Source organism: Rhipicephalus sanguineus, chromosome 3, assembly GCF_013339695.2.
Source record: "Rhipicephalus sanguineus isolate Rsan-2018 chromosome 3, BIME_Rsan_1.4, whole genome shotgun sequence".
Lineage (NCBI taxonomy): Eukaryota > Metazoa > Arthropoda > Arachnida > Ixodida > Ixodidae > Rhipicephalus > Rhipicephalus sanguineus.
In genome coordinates, this window is record NC_051178.1 from 118,564,114 (window position 1) to 118,589,239 (window position 25,126).

The 25,126-nt window shown below is 45.4% G+C and overlaps 1 protein-coding gene across 1 annotated transcript in view; it reads right to left on the reverse strand.

Annotated features, from left to right (window-relative positions):
* Window positions 1-25,126, reverse strand: part of LOC119385785 (integral membrane protein GPR155-like) — a 130,483-nt gene that overhangs the window by 62,468 nt on the left and 42,889 nt on the right. Inside the window, exons 4-7 of the mRNA XM_037653169.2 lie at window positions 22,604-22,823; window positions 21,293-21,296; window positions 9,010-9,111; window positions 3,301-3,425 (exon numbers count right to left, since the gene is read on the reverse strand). Coding sequence (XP_037509097.2) covers window positions 3,301-3,425; window positions 9,010-9,111; window positions 21,293-21,296; window positions 22,604-22,823 — 451 coding nt within the window. The remainder of the gene's footprint in view (window positions 1-3,300; window positions 3,426-9,009; window positions 9,112-21,292; window positions 21,297-22,603; window positions 22,824-25,126) is intronic.

Sequence of the window (25,126 nt, forward strand, 5' to 3'; positions counted from 1 at the left end):
AACATGAAATCAAATTCCAATGGATACCTGGCCATTGCAACATTCCTGGAAACACGGCTGCCGATGAAGCGGCACGACAAGCACATCGTAAAGATGTTACTATTTCTTTACCAATTTCGAAAAATGAATTGCGTGGTCTTATAAAGGCTACAACTTTCAGAATGAGCAAAACTGCTTGGTTTGACCAAAGTACAAAGAGCTGTGATTTGTATCACATCGATCCATTCATTGAATTCAAAATTACGATAGCATTAGATAGAAGTATGGAAACTCTTATTCACCGATTGAGGCTAGGCACCGCATACACAAAACATTTTTTGCACAGAATTGGTAAAGCTGAAACTCCCGAATGCGAATGTGGATTTATAGATGGAGACGTATGTCACCTTCTCATAGACTGTCCACATCATGACACGCCGCGACGCCGTCTTAAATCGGAACTGTTGGCATTAGACCGCAGACCGTTTAGCTTGAGGAAACTTCTGGGCCCGTGGCCAACTAGAGTTTTACAGACGCAAGCTTTAAAAGCTTTAACACGTTTCTTACAAGACAGCGGCATTGCTGACAAGTACTAAGAAATACCGAACTTTCATTTGTATAACACATGTCGTACTTATTATGCGCAGTCTCATATGACACCCATCATATGTGTGTGCTGAAGTGAATAATGTATCGACTGTTATGTACTCACGAGCGAATACATCTTCTTAAAGACCAGACGTGTGCTCTGCTGTTTTGTGCTGGTTGGAGCAAATATTAACGACGGACATTATCAGAGACTTCATTCGCTGTCTTTGGAACATTTCTTTATCATTTTGTTGTGATATGTGCCTATGAGTGTGTTTTTGCATATGTGTGCCCGAGTGTTCTATTTTACATGAACTGCCTTGTACGTTTTACTTTAAAATATGTGTTCACGTTTCACTCAAGGGCTAAGGAGTAGCCGGCGCCATAATTATGCGCCAACATCTCCTTATATATCATATCAATAAAAAAAAAGTCGCAAAAGAATAAAAATAATATGGCGCAACTAGAAGGCATAATACAATAACAGAACGCACGGAAACTAGAAGCACAATGATGATGAAGACAGTTCACATGCAACAAATCGCGAGGTAAGGTGAAAAGGTAAAAATGAACAAGAGGACCTGAAGAACGTGTCAAGTTACGTTCAAACCGAGCAGAGCTCCGAAATAAACGAGTACGGCGAAGCAGAGCGTAGCAAGAGTTCTTTCTTTATTATTTTTTTTTGGGGGGGGGGGATTCAACCAACGCTTATGTATGTTCGTGCGCGTGTTAATATGTGTGCTTTCCCCTGACTACGCCAATCACTGCGAGTTATCAAGAATATCAAGATCAAGAAAATGACCAATGTTAAGACTGTACTCTCTGGAAGGTTGAGTGTTGGCGGAGGCAGGTTGGTTAATGAAGACGTCGATGCTTTCTCGTTATCTTCCTTGGCATGCGCAAAAGGATGCAAGTGCGCATATACTACTACGACTACTACTGCTGCCGCTACTACTACTACTACTACGAATAATAATAAAAAATTCGGCAGATCCCACGTACCATGGGAGTCGATGTTATGCGAAGCATGCGGCGGGTAGGGGACGGTGGCGTAACTTTTTTTTACTGAGCGACACGTTACAAAATGACGCTAAAGATTTGTATAAATTTTATACGCACACATATACATGTTGCATAGCCGCATATGTGTTATATAACCAGTTGTTTACGGTTACGTATGCAACGTGGGTATTCAATTCAATTCAATTCTTTATTTGCAGACGTGGGTATTCAATTCAATTCTTTATTTGCAAAACTGGTTGGACCCATAGCCAAAGGCTATGGTCACCAGTAGCGGTAAGCTGATACGTAGTGCTTATACCTGTCTCAAGAACGCACGCACGTTTCAGGAACCCGTGTACATGTGTGCAAGAAGTTCTTGACAGTTCTTGAAGAAGGGCATCATCACCGTAATCAGTGAGCACCAGCAGCTGGTCATGACTTGTTATCCGGTCGTGATCGTGGTGACGAGGGGTCCATGTGTAGTGAAGTATGTGGTATAGTAGAGCTGTTGGAATTCGTGGATGCCTCGGTCATTTCGTCGACAAATTGTCTGTCGACAGAGCCGGCGACATGTCGGAACCTGAAGCCACCCATCGCATTGGTGAGGTTCAGGCCGTCGATGCTGGTAGGCCTGGATAGTGCTACGTAGACCAACATCAGTGGATGGTGTTTATCGTATTCGTAGACTACCTGGGCGTATGTGGCCTACGTAGCCTAGTCTACAAAGCGGCTGTCAATCAATCTGGCATCATCCTCGGTCAGCATGAGGCCATCGCCCAGCCTCGTAAGAGATGAAGAGGACACTGTGTCGTTCTGGCGGACTAAGTGCACTTTACGGTGTGGTGATGTGGATATCATATGTAACTTTCGTTAATGTATTCCTCCGGGGCCGAGCAATGCTTCAATATAGCTTGCTGAATCATAGGAATACAAACGTAATGTTTATTAGACTGCTATAAAAGCGGAGCCGACACTGGAACTACAGACGTTAATCTGATACGACACCTGTATCGTAGGAGTACACATCGTAGGAGCATCATGTAGTGTTTAGTGCTTTCTTGTAAAATTAGGTAGCCAGCACCACAACCACAATTGACGTTGTACCGAATTACGCCTGCGTAGGCTGTTTTTTTCAAACCAGTTTATAGACCTGGCGTGGCTCAGTGGTAGAATACCTGATAGCCACGCAGAATTCTTGGGTTCGATTCCTGCTGGGATCCTAATTTTCATTCTTTCTATTCGTTGAGTCAATGCTGCCGATGTTGGTTTTCCTTAACGCCTTAGCATTTAAGTAACCAATGTCTGTTCTCGCCGTTCCTGGGTAGATATAAACTGTCAATCACCTGTGGCGCATACCCGTACACCGCGGCCCATGGTAAACGGGTATGTGCCACACGTGTCTAGTGGAAAGGGTTTGACGACGTGCGCGACAGGATTTTAACGTTAGTCATGTCATGACCCGGCAATCATATTCGTCAAATCCTCTTACCCTCCCATGCAAAGTTTGATCTACACCAAGTTAAGGAGGCGATCATGAGAGCACCCAGACGTAGGCGGCTAGATAGATAGATAGATAGATAGATAGATAGATAGATAGATAGATACGTAGATAGATACGCTCAAAGTGCCAGAGGTTCGCTAAGAAATGCTTCGCATTTAATAATAATAATAATAATAATAATAATAATAATAATAATAATAATAATAATAATAATAATAATACAGGCTTACGATTTCACTGCGCTGAGGATCAACGCAGGAAATAGATGCTGCCTGACGTCGGGCTCCCGGAAAGCATTCTCGATGTGGTAGCCCAGCAGAAACAGTATGGGTGCCGCGAACGCATCTCCCAGAAGCTAGAAGAAAAATCGTGACAGGAGATTATTAACACATATATGCCCAAACTCAGAAAAAAATGACAAAACAAATATATCTTTTCACACAAAGTGTACTTCTACGCTCAAAAGAAAGCACAAGTTCATAATTTATTGCCAGGTAAACGCCACACTGTTTTTCAAGCCGTCCTATACATATACGACACTTGGCATTAGGGGTGCTATGTGCGGGCGGGGTATGCCTTGAAACATTTCACGTGCACACGGACATTGCACTCTCCATGACGTCTTTCATACAAAGCACGCGTTTGCATGAAGAAATGTCTAGGCTTGCAAACATTGAGAATGAGGCTTGTTTGATGTGCTGTAGGTGGCGCTAGTCATCAGCTAAAGAAATAGCGATGGTATAGTGCATCAAAGAAGCGTCCTACATATAGGACACTGGGCATATATGGGTTAAGGGGAATGCTTTAGATGCCTCATCAAACGCGAAAATTGACCGGCGTCCCGCGTCGGCGTTCCCCGTCGGCGGCGGCCACACGAGTGATGACGTCACATATCGCCAGAATTTGTGATGTCATTATGACGTCACAGTGATGTCACGTGACGCCACGACGCATGATGACGTCATCACATGACATCCTAGCTTGCATAGAGTTTCTTACACAAATACCGAGAGGGAAATCTGGCGCCACCGTCTATGCGAATCTACATCGACTGAGAAGACAAAGCAGATGGCTTTCGCCTTCCAGTCGTCTTAGGTGGGCGCATAAGGGACCCTGTGAGTTTTAGATGCGAAGCATCTTATAGCGGAGTTCAAACCGGTGGTGGTGGTGGTTGTGGTGTGCGGCGTGACCACCCTTACTGCGCATGCGCATACCCTCTCCACACACCTCCTCTCCACTTCCCCTTTCCCATTCCCCTCTCCACTTTTCCTCTCCCCTCCCCCTCTCCACTCTTCCTCTGAAACGCGGGCTAGACATGCCAAAATTCTCTCCTGCGCCACGCCGCGATGAGCGCCAGCGCATGCTCGTCCCCTCCCCCTCTCTCTCCTCTCTTACGCTGCCCCCCTCTCGCGCGCCTGTCGAACGCGTTCCCCGCTCGCGATGTGAGAATTAACGGCCAGGCTAGAGGGAAGACAAGACGCGCGTAGCGTTCCTCTTCGCGTTCCACGACGCGAGGTCGGTAGCATGCCCAACGAACGCCAACGAAACGCGATCGTGCAAGTGCTCCGGCTTCGCATCGCCTCATGGTCCCCTTTAGCGGGAGATTGTGTAATTTTTGTTTTATAGGTGTTTTTGTTAGTGTTCGCCGCGCTATACTCGCGCGGCGAACACTAATGCAATAAAGTCCCTGAAAAATAACTAAAGTAGCGCCATTCGTGTCAGTGTGCAGGCACCTCCTCTCTCGTGCGCTTTGTAGATTGCAGATGAAGTTAGTTGAGCTGCGAAGCTCGCAGAGCATGGCTATTGGACCGAAAGAGAGGCAGCGCCCCCGAGGGCGCTGCGTTTCTAAGTGACGCAGTGCGAAAAGTTCGCGAAATAAGGAGTATTAAAAAAATCACGCCATTTCAACGAAGTGAATTATGCTTGAGGAGCTGGCTCGGAGAAGATCAGGAAAACCCGTGAATCATCCGTACAAGTCCTCTACCATCATATGAAGACGTGACACACGTTGTTATACTTACTTATATACACGTTTCATTAATTTATAATTTTGATGAACCATGTACCCAATTTACAAATATATATACATTGATGAAGTATATATACAAGAAATATCTAAGAGCGTCTGATTCTCCATTGTCGACACTTCTAGACGTAATGCTCCTAATGTACTTTCAATTTGAAAACTGCGCTGGAGACGCGCACGACAAGGTGGCCCTAAATATAGCTGTCCGACGCTCGCATGGCTGTCGACCGCGTTCCACGCTTGCCCTCTTAGAATTAATGGCCACGCTAGAGGGAAGACAGGACGCGCGTAGCGTTCCTCTTCGCGTTCCACGACGCGTTGAATGGATGGCTGCAGGCTACAGCGAGGGACTTCGCCCCAGCTTAACAAACTGGCGAGCCAGCTCCTAATAGCGATAGATACGGCAATGTAATGTGTACAGAAGTAAGTGGCGTCTTTTCATGGTGTCCGAGAGTATAAAATTGTGTGGTACATAATGTTTTAGTAGGCAAAAGTGCTCGCTCCTGATGGCAGCGCTACTGAAAACTCGGCGGCGCTAAGAAATGGCTGGTTTTTAAGAGTGGCGCACTAGTTTTTCAGAAGGTCGTACGAACGCCATCTTGTTTGTCCACATCTCGGTTGCTTACTTGATCAGTGCACGGTGCGCGGTCGACCGCGCTTGAGTCAGTTCGTACGGTGTTTCTGGATGCTTCGGGATGCCGACCTGTTGTGCCAGTGGCAGCAATCACCGGTACAACAGCAGAAAGAAGGTGTTTTCACTACAGCAGGTAAAATTCGTAGTTTCCCAGAGGACACCCTAGAGGCGCTGATGCAGCTGCTAGGAGAGGAGGCAGAGGCGAAGGGACGCAGTTGGCGCTACTTTAGTTATTTTTCAGGGACTTTATAATGCAATTGGTATCAATTATCAATGCAACCTGCTCTGAATTCCCGAATTTTCACTTCGAAACGTAAGCGCAACATTCGTTGACAATAAATGTTATTGGGCATATAACTCTCGCAAATAGGCTGATTTTTTTTTTTACGAAAGTGAACAAACTTCATCCAGCCGTTTGCAGCACCAAGGTACAAAAAAGAATGAATAAATCCTTGCGGATTTCTTTCAAAAAGAAAATACTTTCACAGTTGACGAAAAGTTTCTTCTCGTTCGGGATGCGAACCCTGGAGCAACGCATTCCTGAGGTGTTCGCTCTCCCATCTGAGCTAACGACGGGGCTATAGTGGACTGCTGGGCGGGGACGTTCGATAACTTAGCCCTCAGGCTGCGCTCTGCTAGTCTTCTGGTTAAATGGTATATTAGAGCTATCGCCATAGAATGCCGAAGGTCCCAAGTTCGAATCCCGTACAAGAACGCATTTCTCGTGAGTTCTGAAGCTTCAATTTTAAGAGATACGCGCCCATAGCTGGTCCGTCCATACTGGAAAACCGCTGGTAACGCGGGTTCGATTCCCATACAAGAATGAATTTTCCGTCAGCTTTGAAGCTTTATTCTTTTTTTTTTTAGATTTTAGAGATACGAAGCTGGCTTTCTGGGCAGCGCGCATCTTCTGCCATCGTTCATTATTAGTGACAACTCGCACTCCAGAGCATTAAACTTCGCAGTGCTTCACTTGTTTCACATAAAAACAGCGCAACAAGACAGAGGACCAGTAAACGAAGGACATAGACGGCAGCGCTGACTGATAACAAGGTTTATTTGTCACAACCGCGCATCTGGTCCCCTGTCCTTCTGAGTTGTTTTTATGTGAAGTATGTCGTACCAACTCACCCAAGCGACCACTTTAGCTCACCTATTTCGCTGACCGGCGCGGTGGCCCAATGTTTACGGTGCTCTGCTGCTGACCCGAAAGATACGGATTCGGTCCCGGCCACGGCCATCTCAATGCGATGAAGGCGAAATGCTAGATGCCCGTGTACTATGCGATGTCAGTGCAGGTTAAAGAACCCCAGGTGATGAAAATTATAGGGAACCCTCCACTAAGGCGCCTCTCATAGCCCGAGTCACTTTGGGACGTTAACCCCCATAGAACAGCTTTCGATAGCGGCGGCCCCGCGTCGGGCTTCTTCGGACAACGTGTAACTTTCATATTGTTTATTAATGACTAACCTATAGGTCGGCATAGCGCAGCGAGTTCTTTCCGTTGATTTTGCTCTTTCCTGATTATCTACTGCTGGAGATGACATAGGCCGATGTTCGGCCTATGTTATACATTCTGGAAACAGCATAGGCATCATTACGGCCACTGGCGAACTACGGGAAAGGCGAGGAGTTCCGGCACAATCGGTACATTATCCTAACCCTGATCGCTTTCATATAGTGCGGCCTGCCTTCTATTCATTTTCGCGTGTGTCAGTGTTCAAAGGCATCGGACTACATGAACCACCAAGGCTATCGTACTCGTAACGACGTTACCCGGGTCAGCTATGTTTCCTTCAGGCGATACTGCTGCCAACTCATAACATTATGGGCATACGCTTTGAACGAACTACGTTGCCCCGTTCGATGCTAAAGCTTTCAGTCGCTCGCGTACACAAAAGACTAAGCCACCGTAGCGGCGCTTTCACGAAAACATAAGAGCATCAAGTAGCATGGGCAGCTGCGGCGTCCGAAGAGTTTCGGATGAACGCAAAAGTAATGAACTGGATCCGGTCGGCCAGCTGAGACCCATTTGGCTTCACCATAAGCTGGGTCGGCGAAAGGCTTTGGTGTCTCTGTCCACATCAAGCGGCCTTGGGAGGGGCCCCTGCTAATATGCACGACGGTAGCTAGCGAGGCAGATCTAATTATTTGGCTTTCATTGTTCTCTTACTCGTCTGTGTGGTTTAAACGAAGCTTAGGCTGCTTGTGAGAAATGTTGCAAGCAACTATGGGAAAGACTTTACGCAGGAACGAAGCGTATTATCCGGGGACTCTGGAAAGAACTTTTGAATCGAATTCTTATTCATTATTTTTTTTTCTCCAGACGCACTTTAGAAGCACGTTTTCATCGAGCAACTATTGAAGCGACATGGACGCGAATTCTGTTTCCTTCATTGTGCTTACTTTCAGAATAGAAAGTTGTGTTATATTTATCTAATATCATATCTGCCTCATAGCATATCTATAATCTATCGTATCTAACCCAACAGACTCGATAAGCCAATTAGGCATAGCGCCATCTCATGCACGTCGACACGACCTTTCGAGCGACGTTGTTGCTATTCAGATTTATTTCAGGCGCTAACAAACATTCTTTATGACACTCTCTGTCTGACGCTCAAAAAAATATTCTTTATGACACACTTAAATGCCGTACACGAAACGCCGAGCGCATGTGGCAAGCCAGACAAGACGACGCATGTCGCGGCAAAAAGTCGCATGCTGCTCAAATGAAAAGCTTCGAAGAAGCATGCGCTAAATTCAAGAGGGACTTTCTGGACTGACGTTTCGGATTTATATGCAGGATGTGTGGTCGGCTATGGTTCGAAATTCCGTGTCTCCTGTGTGTCGAGCGCTAAACGGCTTCACTAGTCATTCACCTGCACAGAGTGGAACGGCTCCTCAATTTTTCGGCTTGCCTACCGCATTCTGCAGCGTCACAACTACGCGACAGTATCGTTCACACAGCATCATCCCTCGCTTCATCTCGTACCTAAACAGGGGCGTAGCCAGAAATTTTTTTCGGGGGGGGGGGGGGGGGTTTCAACCATACATTATGTATGTTCGTGCGTGCGTTTGTATGTGTGCTTGTATATATGCGCAAGCAAAATTGAAAAATTTCGGGGGGGTTTGAACCCCCCCAACTCCCCCCCCCCCCCCTTGGCTACGCCCCTGTACCTAAATACCTTGTTAGTTGCCAGTGCTGCTTTCGCAAGGGCTTGCTCGACGGCTTCCTGACTGACTCGTAATTAATTAGTGCTCCCGGAAATGACTCACCCTGAGGATGGCTGCCAGCGGTGCCGGAAGCTCGGTTCCGCAACGGCCGACATTGACAGCGATGGCGAGCAGGGAGAACAGGACGTGTGGATGAGACAACACCTTCGAACAAAAAAAAAAACAACAAGACAAGCGAGGGGATACGGTTCTCATTAATGACATGACGAAGCCTCCTTGTGTTTACTAACTACTCGGGGTTATTGGCTGTCCAAATATTTTCTCTGAAACTTGAATTGTTGGCCTAGACATACATTGTTATGCTATACTCGTCTATGTTTTTTGAAAGACGGGTTGGCCAAGCGATTCGCGTGCCACTAACTGAGTAAAGGGAACAGGCGAGCTGAACTTAGTCTGCGCATGAGTTTTGTAAACTCAAGCTTGATTTTGCAAGTAAACGGCCGCGTTGTAGCTATTATAATGCAAAAGTCTGTCGCGCGTCCAAATTCAGTGAATGGCTGTTTAGTAAAGAGTGCTAATAGAACACCGGAGACACAACAGTGGAAAAAAAGTTTTTAAAATATGGGGGGAGGAGGGGGGCATGAAGAGCCAGGTAGCGACTTTCCATTACGGACTGCGTTTACGGAAATGATATTCTAGCGGGCTATGGTGGTTCAATTTTGCTGATATATGGGTTGAAGAAGAGCAGAAACAATGTCCCTCCTATTCATCTTTATTAGTCAATCCCAGAAAGCGATTAATTAGCATAATTTTTCAAAACATTTTCGTTGGCTCACTAAACATCACCTAGTCAAAGTTTGCGTCTTTTAACTAGCTAAAGATCGCAGGCGCTCACCATGTTTCCCTCTTGAATACAATGATAGCACTTCGTTTACGCCTAATACATCCCTCCTGCAATATATATATATATATATATATATATAGATTATATAAAATAATTATATACGCTTCTAAAAAACTATTTGTCGACGTTTCGATAGACCGATCTTCATCAGATCCTGATGAAGATCGGTCTCCGATCGAAACGTCGACAAATATAGAAGCGTATACCTTTTTCCTATATATATATATATATATATATATATATATATATATATATATATATATATATATATATATATATATATAAAGAGAGAGAGAGGGCGTTCACTGACGACGTCGATTTTGTCACGTTATAGATATGGTGTCACGCGGCGTCACCTGAGTACAGCCTATATTGCACAAAAATGTAAGCACGGTGCCTTTAGCCTAAGGTCTAAATCAGTGGTTCTCAGCCATGGATGTTTCGGGGACCCCTTATGGACCAGTAGAAGTAATGAGGGACCCCTTGCAGTGAGATAAAAAGGGAGGAGAGGTCATAATTTAACACTACATGTAGCGTGAAATTCGTGCCTTTTATTTCTCCCTGGTAAAGAACGGTCAAACTACGCTGCCACGACAATTCAAACTCAACAGCTTGTCAGCAAGTTGTCCTGTCTGCAGCCAGAATCAACATGTTTCTAGCTATGTTTGCTCTTCAATATGCAAGCCTAGAAAAAGTATGCTCGCTTGCATATGTCGTAGAAAACTGCAACAAAAGCTTTACAATCATCTCATGGGGAAAAGGCATAAGTCAGCTCCGCCGCAATGCAATACTCTTATGCGGTGAAGCATGCCAAAATTGAGAAGTGGCCGCTGTCTCCGCGACATAGTATGCCTCCGAAAAACGCGTTATTTTCTCGTGCTTTTTTTTTTTTTAAGAATCGGTCTCGCGGACCTTCAGAAGTGGCTTCGTGGACCCCCATTTGAGAAACACTGGTCTAAAGCATAGAAACACGCTTTCTTGCCATGATCATTTCCGTTCCTTTCATACTACTTGTGGCATAGTCCTCGGAGGTATAACTAAAAAGCAATAAATGAATAACGGCGATAAAGATGACACGAAGCACAGTTCTTTTAAGTTTACACGAAAAAATGATGTTGCCTAGCTGTTTTAATCCCACGAACAAACCCCTTTCTGTTTGAGAAGTATACCTGGTAACAACTGGGCTCGATAAGTATCTTAACTCTTTGTTTGTTTTTTTTTATCCCTCATCAGTAGTCTGAACTCCTCTTGCTTATATAGCCCATTTTATCGCCGTCTCGTGTCTTCTGTGCCTGAAGCGCAAACACGCACAGACGCACATGCACTTGCACACACACACACACGCACACGCACACTCATCTGAATGCTAAGCGGAATATATCGACTGTTGTCAATAATAAAAATCAATGCAATAAATATGTAGGCCATCCTACAGTACCTAATAACTTGCCTAGGGTACTCTTGTTTGTCTATGCGACGAACTGTAACGAATCCTACTTTCTTTTTTCAAACAGTTCACGAGATTTCATTTTTTCTTCAGAAAGAACATAGCGGATCACTCGTGAGCCTCATCGAGATGCACTGGAACAAGAGGGCGTACGACCACGGCAGTTCATCGTGTCCATGGAAACAACACGTAAGGCCTGGCAAGATTCCTTTGTAACTTGAGATGCTTCGTTTCGACAGTACAAAAGAACTGGCGTGTATGACGAAACGGCCATACTCTGGCAGCTGATGCAGAAAGAGCGTCAGTTGAAGTGAGTCTAAGAGAATGTTTCGTTGCGCTAGGCTCAAAAGTAGCAGAGCGCCCACAAAGGAATCACTTAGTATGTTTATACAGTCGTGGTGTTGCTTGCGTTCCTAACTGCAGCTACGTGAACGAAATCAATCATCTAAGCACTCAAAAGCTTTCCTTAGCGAAATGATCAATGACCTGTTCATCGATTGAAGAACCGCTATCGGCGACGGCGTATTGCGAAAATACATCGAGGTTCTGTCGAGCCACTCGTGCATTCCATTGCGCCGAAGGCGCTCCTGAAGGCACGCGCATTCATAAAGTACTGAGATTGTTCTTAAGATGAAGTTTCAGCCAATCCTGAAGATGAGCGCATCACTAGCGAAGACGATTGGCCAATGGCACTGAAGAACACTTACAGACCGAAAGCTTTGTGAAATTGGTGCTTGGGGTCTTGTACAATGCCGATGTTTCACCCGCCCGAGCACTTTAGTGCGTTGAGTGAATTCTTTCGTGTTGAGTCGTCGACAAAGATACCTTCTTCTTGTGTATATTGCGGCGGTGTACTTAAAAAGCGGAAGGGTGCACCGCCTCGGCCACTTCTTCCGGGCTGTTACGCATTTAGGCACGGTGGGCCTACTCTCGTGTTCATGATTGTATTGGCGGTGCTGTCGCCCTTTTTCCGCAACGTTCCGCGTGAGTTGGACTCGTAGACGAACTCACCGCAGGCTAATTTCTATCTTTCTTCTTCAAAGGGCTTCGATTCTGAAGTACTGTTATTAGCGCCAGTGCTTCAGAAATGAATTGAATTGCACTGGTATTATTTTTATTTCTTCGTTCCCGATGTTTTACGCTTACCTCATATACGTACCATCTCATTTGAACGTGTCTTCTTATTCGCGCTGCCAATAGTTCCAAGAACGCTCTATATTCGTTTGAACTCGGAAACGTTACGCACTGCCCACTAAACGCATTCGAAGGAGGTACGTTCTTCGAGGATTGGTTTAATCTGTCAGCCAGAATCGCATCTGTTGACGGGTTCGCGATCCCTGTTTGAGCGAGCTTCTCTCCCGACCTTTGGTCTTGGGACTAAATTATTCCCTCACTTGGGAGATTGCGTTCAATCCACGATCGGAGGCCACTATAATTCACTTCTAAATACACGTGTTTATGCCACCACCATTGTCGCTCTAAGAAAAACGAAAGGTTATGTGCTACTCTTTTCGGTGCGTCGTGACTGGCGACGTATATTACTCTATTTAAAGAGACACGTTAACCTTCATTCGGGTTCCACAACTCTCCGACGAGATTTTTTTAATTCATAATTATCTCTTAAGGGAGTTCACGTGTCTTATTAAGGAGAGTCATATACGTAGTAAGTCAGGACTCACAAAGAAGAGTCAAATTGCTTTTTTTTTCCTAGGGTGTATCACTCTTGTAAGCCGTACCATAGAATTCATGCACGGCCTTCAAGGAAGGCACGAAGTACGAGCGCGAGGCCCTTCCACTGGATATGTTTGAATACAAACTTGAACGCGATAACTTACGCCCGCCCATTAAACATAAGGGGTAGCCCGAACATTACCTGTTGCACGTATCAATCACTTACCTCGAAGGCTGATTTTTCAGTTTCGATGTTATCATGCACGTCGATTCTAGCGCAGTGCACGAATGAGGTGCGCCCGTGCCTTCGCCAACTCTACCCACACGCTTCCTTCTCCCTCTGTCTCAATTATCTGTTCCCCTTTCCCAATCCCCCAGTGTAGGGTAGCTAACAATACGCTTTTTTTCCGGATAACCTTCCTACCTTCTACCTTTCCGTTCCCTTCTTTTCTTCCTTCAACAATCAGAGTTCTCGCGAGTGACTGTTCTTCGTTGGCTCATAACGTATATTGGCAAGTTCTAACCACTGTGATCGTCAGGACGAGTCCCTTATCCTATAGAGAAAGCTCTCGGTTGACCCACGTCACCGTATCTCGTTTCTTGTATGCTCCCTCAGACAATCGCCTTTGATCTCTTCGTCGATCCGGTTACCGGCACCAGATAGGCGTAACATCCTCCGCATGTCCTTTCTTACAAATCCATAGTCACGTTCCGGCAGACATTCGCACCAACCACCGCCAAACGCTTCCGTCGCTTCCTTCATCACCTTTTTCCTTCGTGTTTGTCTATACGGCGGATAAAAAAAAGGCGATTTACGCATTGTCACCATCATGCCGTCAGTATACACGGTGCCGCGTTCTTCTAAAGCTTTTCTTTCTATGCTATTCTCGTTTCACAGCCTCGCACTTTCTCAGGAAGGTCCAAGTTTTTCTCGGAGCTGCAAACATCGTCTCTTTTATTACGCGTCCCTCGGCGCGATGGACGAACAACTATCGGGTTGCTGCCGGGGAAAAAACAACGTAGTGGGATCACAGAGTGGGCGCGCAGGAAACAGTACGCACATCCGGGGTCAACACGCAAGCGAAACAAATGAAAACGAAGCGAAAGCGGAGAGGTAAAAAGGTAGACATGGTTGGAAGATAGGGTACGCTGCGGAAGAACTTGGGCAAACAATGTGGAAAGTAATACGGCCGCAAAGCGATGTAACTTTAGATGGACACGCGTGTTTACGTTGAAGGAACAGTATGTGAAGAGCGGGTCGAAGTGAAGAATAAAGGACAAAAAAAGAAGAGAAGATGGGTGTAGTGATTGGCCACGCGCTCTGAAGCCGGAATAGGTTGTAGAGAATCGGACACGTGAGACGGGAAGATAGGAAACGGTGGCGTCGTTTGATGCGCAACGCTATCTGGAAAAAAAGTATCGTATACCACGGACTCCGCTTTTCGCCAGGGAACGCGCGGAAATGTATAGATGGGCGAGTGGCCGCAGTATGCTCCAAAGAAGGCGTTCTGTATGCAGGCAGTTCTATGAATACGGGTGGATTTCCGTATCGTTATTACGTGAATAACGCGCAATTTACGAAATACTCTCGAAACCTTATAGGGTGCCCGCTTTACGAATGTCCTAAAACGGGCGCAGAAATTGCGATCCTCTGGACATGAGTTTGCCTTAGACTGCTTTAAATCTTCTGAAACAAGGAAAGTATCAGGAATGTATAATATTCTTCATGTCTATGAGAACATCAAAGTCGCAGTTTCGCCGCCAGGGCGAATCAATTATTGCTATAGCAACAAAATGGAATTTTATACGGAATATAAGGCTAGCAGCTATCTCCTTTAGGAAATGCTGTCGCTGCAGCGAGCGAAGTGACTTTCGTCCTGTCTTTGGCTATGTCTGAGAGCTAGCTGCTCGTCTCTATTAAATATGCGGGATACGACTTCATAAGTTCATGTAATAAATGATAAAGTTACGCGGGCAACGAATGAACCAGAAGCGCTGTGACAAAATTGTGACAAGGTCGTTGGAAAAAGTAGCGTTCTGGCTCATATTGCGGCTTCGTTTTCGCGATGTAGGGGTCCAAGTAAAAATATGGGTTATACATCGTTGTATAGTATACTTTGTTGGTAATATATAGAAAAAGCCTAAAAAGAGCAATTTCTGTTTTAAGCGACAATAGATAGATAGATAGATAGATAGATAGATAGATAGATAGATAGATAGATAGATAGATAGATAGATAGATAGATAGATAGATAGATAGATAGATAGATAGATAGATAGATAGATAGATAGATAGATAGATAGATAGATAGATAGATAGATAGATAGATAGATAGATAGATAGATAGATAGATAGATAGATAGATAGATAGATAGATAGATAGATAGATAGATAGATAGATAGATAGATAGATAGATAGATAGATAGATAGATAGATAGATAGATAGATAGATAGATAGATAGATAGATAGATAGATAGATAGATAGATAGATAGATAGATAGATAGATAGATAGATAGATAGATAGATAGATAGATAGATAGATAGATCTTACAAAACCTTGCCTCTCCCCGAAGTTATGAAGATGCAGTATCGTGAATGTGGCCCGAGAGAGGAGGTGCACAATGGAAAGATAAAATGCGAGAACAAAAGAAATACGGTGCTAGGCTACTCGGGCGCCGCCCCGATGTTAAAAACTTTCCGCACGGCCGGTTCCTTTGTCTAGTGTTGTGTCGCTGCCCTTTTGTGTTCCGTGGCGTGTAGCAGGCTGCACATTAATGTTCGCATTCTCGCACTCGGTATGCGCGGCCCTGGACGGTACACTGCTCTTGAACAAGAAACGATAATTGGGGTAACATTTTACGGCTGTACGCACCGCGGGCTCTCGAGTGCTCGAGTGCGCTTCTCAAAGAGCAGCTTCGTGGGATGAAAAGACGCTCACAGCTTGTTTGGAGCTTTCCCTCATTTGTTTTCGTGTGTGAAAATTACCATATCTTTCGTTTCAAGAGGCAGCGAGAGATGTTATAGCATTGTCCTGTGTAAGAACGCAGCAAGCGGCATCTTTTGCATTAGACAAGCAACAGATGGTACGACCGAAAGAAAGAACACGGCATAGAAAATGAGCAGGACGTGGTTGCAAAGAACAAAAAAGAGAGGAATTAAAATAACTGAGGAAAAAAGTTCTCGGTGTGCAAACTAATTAAAGTGGATTAGGCGAACGTATATTTAGAGTGTATGTGGCTAGCTGGTTCACGACATTGTATCAGCTGTTTTCTCTTTTCTTTCCTTTATCTTGCAGTACTTCCCAAGTGGATATTTATAAACCTTAACGGCTAAAGTCATGAGAATTTTCTATCTTTGATTCAATGCTCTTTGCTAACGAGTGCGTTAAATGGTTTCATTACTTGACCAGTGCATGTGACAATGGAACGACGGGAAGTGTGCTAAGCTATCGTTGGGCAGTGATACGAACCTAAATAACAAATTTAGCTTCTACTAGGTTACGTACAAAGCATGTTTTGTGCATTTTTTATCTATCTGCGCATGTACATATAACTTCAAAAGTGGTCAATTGCGAAACTACTTTAATATGCATCATTCGGATTCTAGGTTCGGCTGCATGTAAAACAGAGCCTTAATTAAGGCTCCGAAACGTATAATTAGACTACTCCATGCTTATACACCTGCTGGAGCAGTTGCACTTCGCATTTTTATGTATAAAACTTGGAGGACGCTTGAGCGTCGCCTTCAAGAGTAGAACGCGATAGCGCTATTGGCCCCGTGCGCATCGCCTTCTCAATTACTAGCCTAGCTTCGGTTCTCGGTGCATGCCTCAACCGTGCCTTAAGGAAATGAACAACTGTGCGCCTAACATTTGCCGTTTCAAACTCTGATAGAATGACTACTGCAAGTGCAGTTGTTAAGTGCCCACTAGGCCGTAATTCTTCCTCTTGCGAATCAGCGAAGGGCCCACTACGCGTCCGTAAGGCAACACGCGAACCAACGCAGCTGCTCACTTGCAGCTGATGATTATTAAGTATGTCTGAGCGCTTTGTAATGGGTGGGCCTTTAGAACACCCACTCGTTGCGCATTTTCCATGTTTTGACGCCTGGCGCGATTCTACGCTTCTGCCACGCAATATTATATGCGTTAACGATACTCCTTCCACTACATGACATTCATATGGTGTTTTTTTTTATTCGAAGCAGTTTCAAACAATAGCGTGTCTGTGGTAGAGCACCTGCTTGCCACGCAGACGGCCTGGTTTCGATTCTCACTCGCACCGAAACATTTTATTATCTATTTTATTTGCATCTTTCTCGATTTTTCGGTCACGGACAAGATGATTTTTCGCTCACAACGAATGACACCGACGCCGACGCCGGAATTTGGGCGAAACGAGCTCTATCACGCTATCGCATTAATACTGTTAACAGGCCCTCTTGTTAGTAGTTCCCTGTTCGCGCTTCAGCTTTCGTAAATGGTACATAGTATGTATGTATGTATGTATGTATGTATGTATGTATGTATGTATGTATGTATGTATGTATGTATGTATGTATGTATGTATGCACGCGCGCTCGTGTGTGTGTGTGTGTGTGTGTGTGTGTGTGTGTGTGGTGTGTGTGTGTGCGGCAGCGCGCGTGCGCGTATTTCACATGAGATCTTAGAACAATTCTTCGCTGTTATCGCTGCTCGGTAGTTGCTCAGAAATATCGTTGACTTATTACATATTATAGCCCTGAATTTTCAGTGTAACTCTTGGCGCAGTTATTTGCCTGGTGTTCAAGGGGAAATGCAACGTATGGGTTTGTTCCAATGAAGGTTAGCTGTTGCCAAGGGAGCACTAACATAAACCTGTGTCACTATATCAAATTCTTTACTTCACCTATTAAGACGTTCAAACGGGTGTTTTTCATGACGAGATAACTTACCACAGTTTACGCAATCGTCAATGAATATCAATGTTCGAGACTTGGGGTATATTTTTCCGGCGTATAGCACCGGGAGCTGGTACACTCTAGTGCTTCATTTTTAAATGCGAAGCATTTCTTAGCGAACCTCTGGCACTTTGAGCGTTTCTATCTACGTATCTATCTATCTATCTAGCCGCCTACGTCTGCGTGCTCTCATGATGGCCTCCTTAACTTGGTGTAGACCAAAATTTGCATGGGAGGGTAAGAGGATTTGACCAATATGATTGCGGGTCATGACATGAATAACGTTAAAATCCTGTCGCGTACGTTGTCAAACCCTTTCCACTAGACACGTGTGGCACATACCCGTTTACCACGGGCCGCGGTGTACGGGTATGCGCCACAGGTGATTGACAGTTTATATCTACCCAAAAATGGCGAGAGCAGACATTGGTAACTACTTAAATGCTAGAGCGTTAAGGAAAACCAACATCGGCAGCGTTGACTCATAGAATGGAAAGAATGAAAATTAGGATCCCAGCAGGAATCGAACCCATGCATTCTGCGTGGCAATCAGGTATTCTACCACTGAGCCACGGCAGGTCTATAAACTGGTTTGGAAAAAAAGCCTACGCAGGCGTAAATAGGTGCAACGTCAATTGTGGTTGTCGTGCTGGCTATCTAATTTTACAAGAAAGCACTAAACACTACATGATGCTCCTACGATGTGTACTCCTACGATACAGGCGTCATATCAGATTAAGGTCTGTAGTTCCAGTGTTGGCTCCGCTTTTATAGCAGTCTCATAAACATTACGTTTGTGTTCCTATGATTCAGCAAGCTATATTGAAGCATTGCTGGATGCCGGAGGAATACATTAACGAAAGTTACATATGATATCCACATCAACGCACCATACAGTGCACTTCGTCCACCGGAACGACGCAGTGTCCTCTTCATTTCTCACGAGGCTGGGCGATGGCCTCATGCTGACCGAGGATGATGCCAGATTGATTGACAGCTGCTTTGTAGACTAGGCTACGTAGAGCACATACGCCCAGGTAGTCTACGAATAGGACAAACACCATCCACTGATGTTGGTCTACGTAGCACTATCCAGGCCTACCAGCCTCGACGGCCTGTACCTCACCAACGCGAAGGGTGGCTTAAGGTTCCGACATGTCGCCGGCTCTATCGACAGGCAATTTGTCGACGAAGTGACCGAGGTATCCACGATTTCCAACAGCTGTACTATACCTCATACTTTGCTACACATGAACCCCTCGTCTCCGTGATCACGACCGGATCCGATAACAAGTCGTGACGAGCTGCTGGTGCTCACTGATCACGGTGATGATGCCCTTGTTCAAGAACTGTGAAGAACTTCTTGCTCACATGCACACGGGTTCGTGAAACGTGCGTGCGTTCTCGGGACACGTACAAGCACTACATATCACCTTACCGCTTCTGGTGCTGGTAATACCCACGGTGCCATTGGCAGCGTTACCCACCCGTAAACAACTGGATATATAACACATATGCGGCTCTTCAACATATTTATGTGTTCGTATAAAATTTATACAAATCTTTAGCGTCATTTTGTAACGTGTCGCTCAGTAAAAAAAGTTACGCCACAGTCACCTACCCGCCGCATGCTTCGCATAACATCGACTCCCACGGTACGTGGGATCTGCCGAATTTTTTTACTTTTTTTTCACTAATGCTGCCTTTCGATGGTACAAAATTTCATTCTCCAAATTCCGGCTCCCTTCAACGATTTTCACATAGCCAATCTTCTGCCGCGCAGTGACGTCGTGTGACGTGCGCGAACTCAGACCGGGAGGCTTCAGTTCCGCTAGCCAACAGCAGATAACTCTAAAATGAAAAAAACTGTTACCAAAATAATTCGCATAAAGAGAACTCATCTCAGAACCTTCATACATGTCGTCACGTCTTGATCAGCATAAGCTTTTCATTTCTTTCTGCCACACTAATGTTTTCTTGTTGTTGTTTTTTTTCCGGATCCTTTCTGCCAAAGACCAGTGCCGAGTGGAACCGCCTTCCCCCCTCCCTCGCCTGCAGTGAGGACGCGTCATCTTTCAAGACTGCACTAACCGATTATATCTTGCGCCTCTAATAACTTATTATTGTTTGAACACGTATTCTCATTTTTGTTGTATTTTTACGCTCTATTTTCGCTGCATTTTTTGTCATATTACCCATCCCCCTCTGTAACGCCTTTATGACTGAGGGAAATGTAAATAAATAAATAAATAAATAAATAAATAAATAAATATAGCTACACAATACGATCGCAATGATGAACAGAAGGTCAGACGCTCTAGCTAATTCCCCATTGTCAGCAAGAGCTCGTATGGTGTAGGGTTCCGCTGCCTACGACTAATCAACGTGGACACCCCAAAACCTCGTGCTGATCTCCGTACAAGATAAAATAAAAGCTTGTTCGCCTTTCTTGCCATTGTTCCTTTAAATTCAATATCCAGACTCACATGAGACACGAAGAAAGAGACCCGTGCGGATGACAAAAAAAGTACACCACGTACGTGGGTCGTTTTGCTTTGCCCGTCGACGTCAACTTCGAAATGGGTGGCGACGTATTCAAGAGAAACGGCAGAATAATGGATTAACGAACTGTGGCGGTAGGCCAGTTGCGTTTCAGCTACCGAGATCGAGGTTGCGAATTCGATTCCGGCCCGTCACAACGGCCGCGTCTCGGTCAGGTTAAAATGCAAGAGTGCTCGTGTAGTTGGACTTAACCGCGTGTTACGAAACTGCGGGCGCTAATTAATATGGAAAACCCCTTCCACGGCGTGTCGCACAATAGAAGCGCTATTTTACGGCAGAGCTGTTATGGTTGAGGTTTGCAGTGTGTCGTAGATAGAAAATTGTTATCATCATGAACCGGCTCACGCTCCATCACCTCGCAAGTATTCTGTACAGATAGTTAACGAGAGAGGCTGAAACCTGAGCACCAGCTCTGCTGTGACCCAGCCTTGCGCAGCTTAGTGCAAGCTGCGCTAACTTCTTTTTTTTTTTTTAAGTGCAGTGCTCGTCCTGTCTGCGTTTTTCGATCGTTCTTTTTCGATTCCTGTGCTCGTTTTCTTCGCACTGCTCCGAGTTATAGTCAAGATGAACCGATTTATGCAACTCGCATTTTGAAGCGCTGAGACGCCCACAAAGAAAAATAGAGAAAAGACTGAAGACTTTGTGGGTGTGTTTCGGCGCTAGAATATGTCCGTTAGCTGATAAAACCTCGTCCAGCAACACGATAAGTATACTGAAGTATACGACTCGCCCAAATCAATTTGATGCTTTTTTTTTAGGGGGAGGGGGGTGAAGATGGGGATGGGAATGTGTAAGGAACATTCTTACCGCCTCCGTAGAGATTGCATCTTTCTTCCTTTAAGTATACATATAAACGTACCTCTCTATAACAAGTTATGACGTCATACCAGAGCAACATCAAAGCCAGTAGTACGTATACTGAAAGCGCGCCAGTAAAATTGAAATGCTGTGATGGAACACCGGAAATCCGTATGACACACTTTTTGCCTACGGCTTGTTTTATACATATGGCACGCGTGTAATGTGCACTTGTTTTATTAGTAAAGCGAAGCCGTCTATTCCGCGTGATTTAGCGCTCGTCGTGTGTTTGGACTTCACCTCCCATCGAAATTGGGCCGCCGTGACCGGGAACCGAACCCGTGTCCTCGTGCTCAGTAGCGTAACACCTTAACCGCTAAACTAAGCCGGATGGTAGCTTAGCACGATCACTTTAAATAAAGTCTCTGGTTACGCGACCATAACATGCCTCATTTTCAAAAAAAAAGGCCCAAGTTCAGGAGAAGATGGCAGCTAGAAATGAAAGATTCGTGAAGACGGGTTGTAGCTGGAGCCGACGTTGCGACAAGCGTACTTGTCTTCTTTAAGGCTGCAATGTGAGTTGCAGCCTTCTTTAACCTGTTCTCCTTCTTGAAGTTCCAGCCTTGAAGAAGACAAGACCGCTTGCCGAAACGTCGGCCCCAGAGACAACCCGTGTTCACGAATTTTTCATCCCCTCACCTTCGAGTGATTCGGCCAAAGAGGCGCTGTTTTTTTTTTTTTTCGTTTATTCTTGTTCACATTTCGTTCGGTCGTGAATAGGTACTACGTTGTGATATGTTAAACGACAATAAAGCTTGGGCTGGTGCAAGGTCAAAGACGCTAGTCTATATATAGAGTCTCAGGAGCACGTGGCCTTGAAATGCAACAATCATGGTGAAGCGTCTTCTTCTTCTAAACAACGTGCGAGTTTAAACTAGTTGGTACTGCATACTTGACCATCGTTAAACGCAAAACGTTTTGAGTAAGGACTAAAAGACGCGGACAGGCGCTAAATTTCAACTGAAAATGCATTTAAAGGCGAAACATATATATCATGTAAAACAAACATAAACAATGTGAATTATGCCACACAAGGGCGCAGTGTATCACAGCCCAGTCGACGACACAGTCAGCTAAAGCTGCCACATTCTGACAAAATACAACATACTGTGTTCCCAAAATCTAGCTCTAACACGTAGAACGATACCGGCTGCTCCGGACAACGCACGGCTGCATGCACGTTTGCGTGACGCTCTAGCTCCCCTCGTCCTGCTGGTAACCTAATGCTCAGACGCACGCGTTAACCATCGGAATTGCGTTATATAGAAAAGAGTCTTGACCTCTTCTGCACGCATCAGCTCCCGTACGTTACCTTAAGACCGCCCAGGCCGCTGCTTTGAACAGGCCTCTGGCCACCGACGGCTTCTGCGGCGTTGCGTCGACAGCGGCTTCGGTGTAGCGCTGCTGCGATCGAAGGCCTTGTAGCTCGGCCATGAAGAATCCGATCGGGTTGAGCAGCACCAGGGAGAGCGGTGCTATCAGGTACAGGTAGCCGGCGAAGTCTGTATGACTCCGGCCGTAAACCGACTCAACTGAAAGCACAGGACAAGCAACGAAACATTGCGAAGAGCATCCCCAGGTCGGAAGATAGAACATAAGCAAGGCGCTTACGCTAATACTTCCTTTTTCGAAAAAAGTCGCAGAAGTTCGCTAAGAAATGCTTCGCACTTAAAAGCCATTGGCAGATAGGTACAGTGCTTGAAATGGGGCTGGTTGGCAACGTTCCATCGTATTGAGAACGTAAAAGCAACTCTAAAGAGGGGTAACACGGAGAACCGGTAATGAGAAAAAAACTATTGCTTGACCAGCTATATCTCAAAATAGATAGCGGGATAAAAGATAATCGATTGAGAAGCTGCCATAGAGGTCGACCACATAAAATGTACGTCTTTCCTTTTGAATGGATGACCTCCAGAAGTGCGTATCCTTAAAATCCTTAGAATTGACTGTTACCTGTAGTCGGTCGCAGTTGTCACTGAGTGCAACATCACAGGCGATTTCTAATGAACTTTATAAGAAAGACGCTGACGGCAAAATTGCAAATATTGTCAACTCTTCAGCCTGCTCTCCTTTCTCATAACATAGGGTTTCCATAAACGCAGAAAAACTACTTGAATATACTCAGAAAAAATTGGGGAAGGGCGGTGCATGTAGGGAAGGATGTCTCAGCTCCACTAACGTGAAACCAGTGGAGGGGCCAAGCATGCAGTGTGCGCCGGTGTTTCCCACAGCAAAAGCTCTGCTAATGGTCAATGAGAGACAGAAGAAAGATTGGACGCAGAGATCCGCAGTCCGCTTTTAGTTAACGTGCACGTTGCGCATATTTGTTGTTCAACTACGCACAAGAGAAATTTCCCACCGCCACTACATTGCAGGTCAAGATCCAGTGCATATATATACGGGGTGACCGGTGAACGGTTGTGCAGCGCGAGCAGTCGGTTTTTTTTAAGTGTTTTATGCCAGGGTCAACCAAGGCTTTCATGACGTATTTCCGTCACGGAAATACGTCAGCAAAATGAAAGTCATCAAATGAAAGCTAAAGAACTATAAGGAAAAGGTGCTTCGCCCCTAAGAAAAAGCGTGCACTGCGTGTAACTCGAAGCATTAACTGCTAACGATAGTGAATAAAAAGTCAGGAAAATGTTAACCCTCACGCATTTTCACGCATAATCAGTCGGTGCAAAATATAATCAGAATAACAACAACGAGCTCTCTGTAAACAGGCAAATGAGAAGCATAATGTATAAAGTACAGCCGAGGTAAACTGGGTAAACACTGCCTCTCAAACTGTCCCCCACATGCCAGAGTGAGTGAGTGAGTGAGTGAGTGAGTGAGTGAGTGAGTGAGTGAGTGAGTGAGTGAGTGAGTGAGTGAGTGAGTGAGTGAGTGAGTGAGTGAGTGAGTGAGCGAGCGAGTGAGTGAGTGAGTGAGTGAGTGAGTGAGTGAGTGAGTGAGTGAGTGAGTGAGTGAGTGAGTGAGTGAGTGAGTGAGTGAGTGAGTGAGTGAGTGAGTGAGTGAGTGAGTGAGTGAGTGAGTGAGTGAGTGAGTGAGTGAGTGAAAACATTTATGAAAATGAGTATGGCAGCTCCACCACTTTGAAACCTGAGGAAGAGCGTCAGACGGGTACCCAGCGATTCCCGTTCGTAGAGTTCCTACTGCTTGGTTTACCAAAGCGTCAATGACGCCAATGTTGGAGGTAAGCATGTAGGGTTCCCCCGCCCCAGTAGAATCTTGTTAGGCATATTCCCAAACTCGGTGTGCAACATGTGCACTACTTTATGCTGCGCTTTATCGACTTTCTGCTTGCTACGGCAGTTGAGATACGCGTCGTCGGCAGCGAGTTCCTTCAGGTTGTTTAAGCCCATCAAATGCAGTCACGAAGCGACGTATCGCCGCGCCGGTGCAGCGCCGACGCAGAGGCACCGCAGGGTTAGGGGCATTCGCTCGCTCGGCAAAGCCGGTGGCGCGCTCTCTTGCGTCCCACCGGAGTCAGTGCCATGTTTCGGAAACGTTTTACAGCGAAAGCTGTTATGAGATCATTTCACCGTAACCAGTATCGATCGAAATAAGAAAAAAAACGAAATAAGAAAAAAATTCCAGGATGGAACGAGGTTCGAACCTGGGTCCTCTGCGTGGGAGCCCAGTATTCAACCTCTGAGCCATGCCGGTGCTTGAAACAGCTTTGCAAAAAAAACGCCAGGCCTGCGCTGAAACCGCAGCACAGTCACAGTGAAAGCTGGAAGAGCGGCGTTTCTAGAGCCCGTTTTAAGCTCTCTTGGGGCTACAATACAACTAGACTAGAAAGGTACCCACTATGCCATAAATAACAATTTTT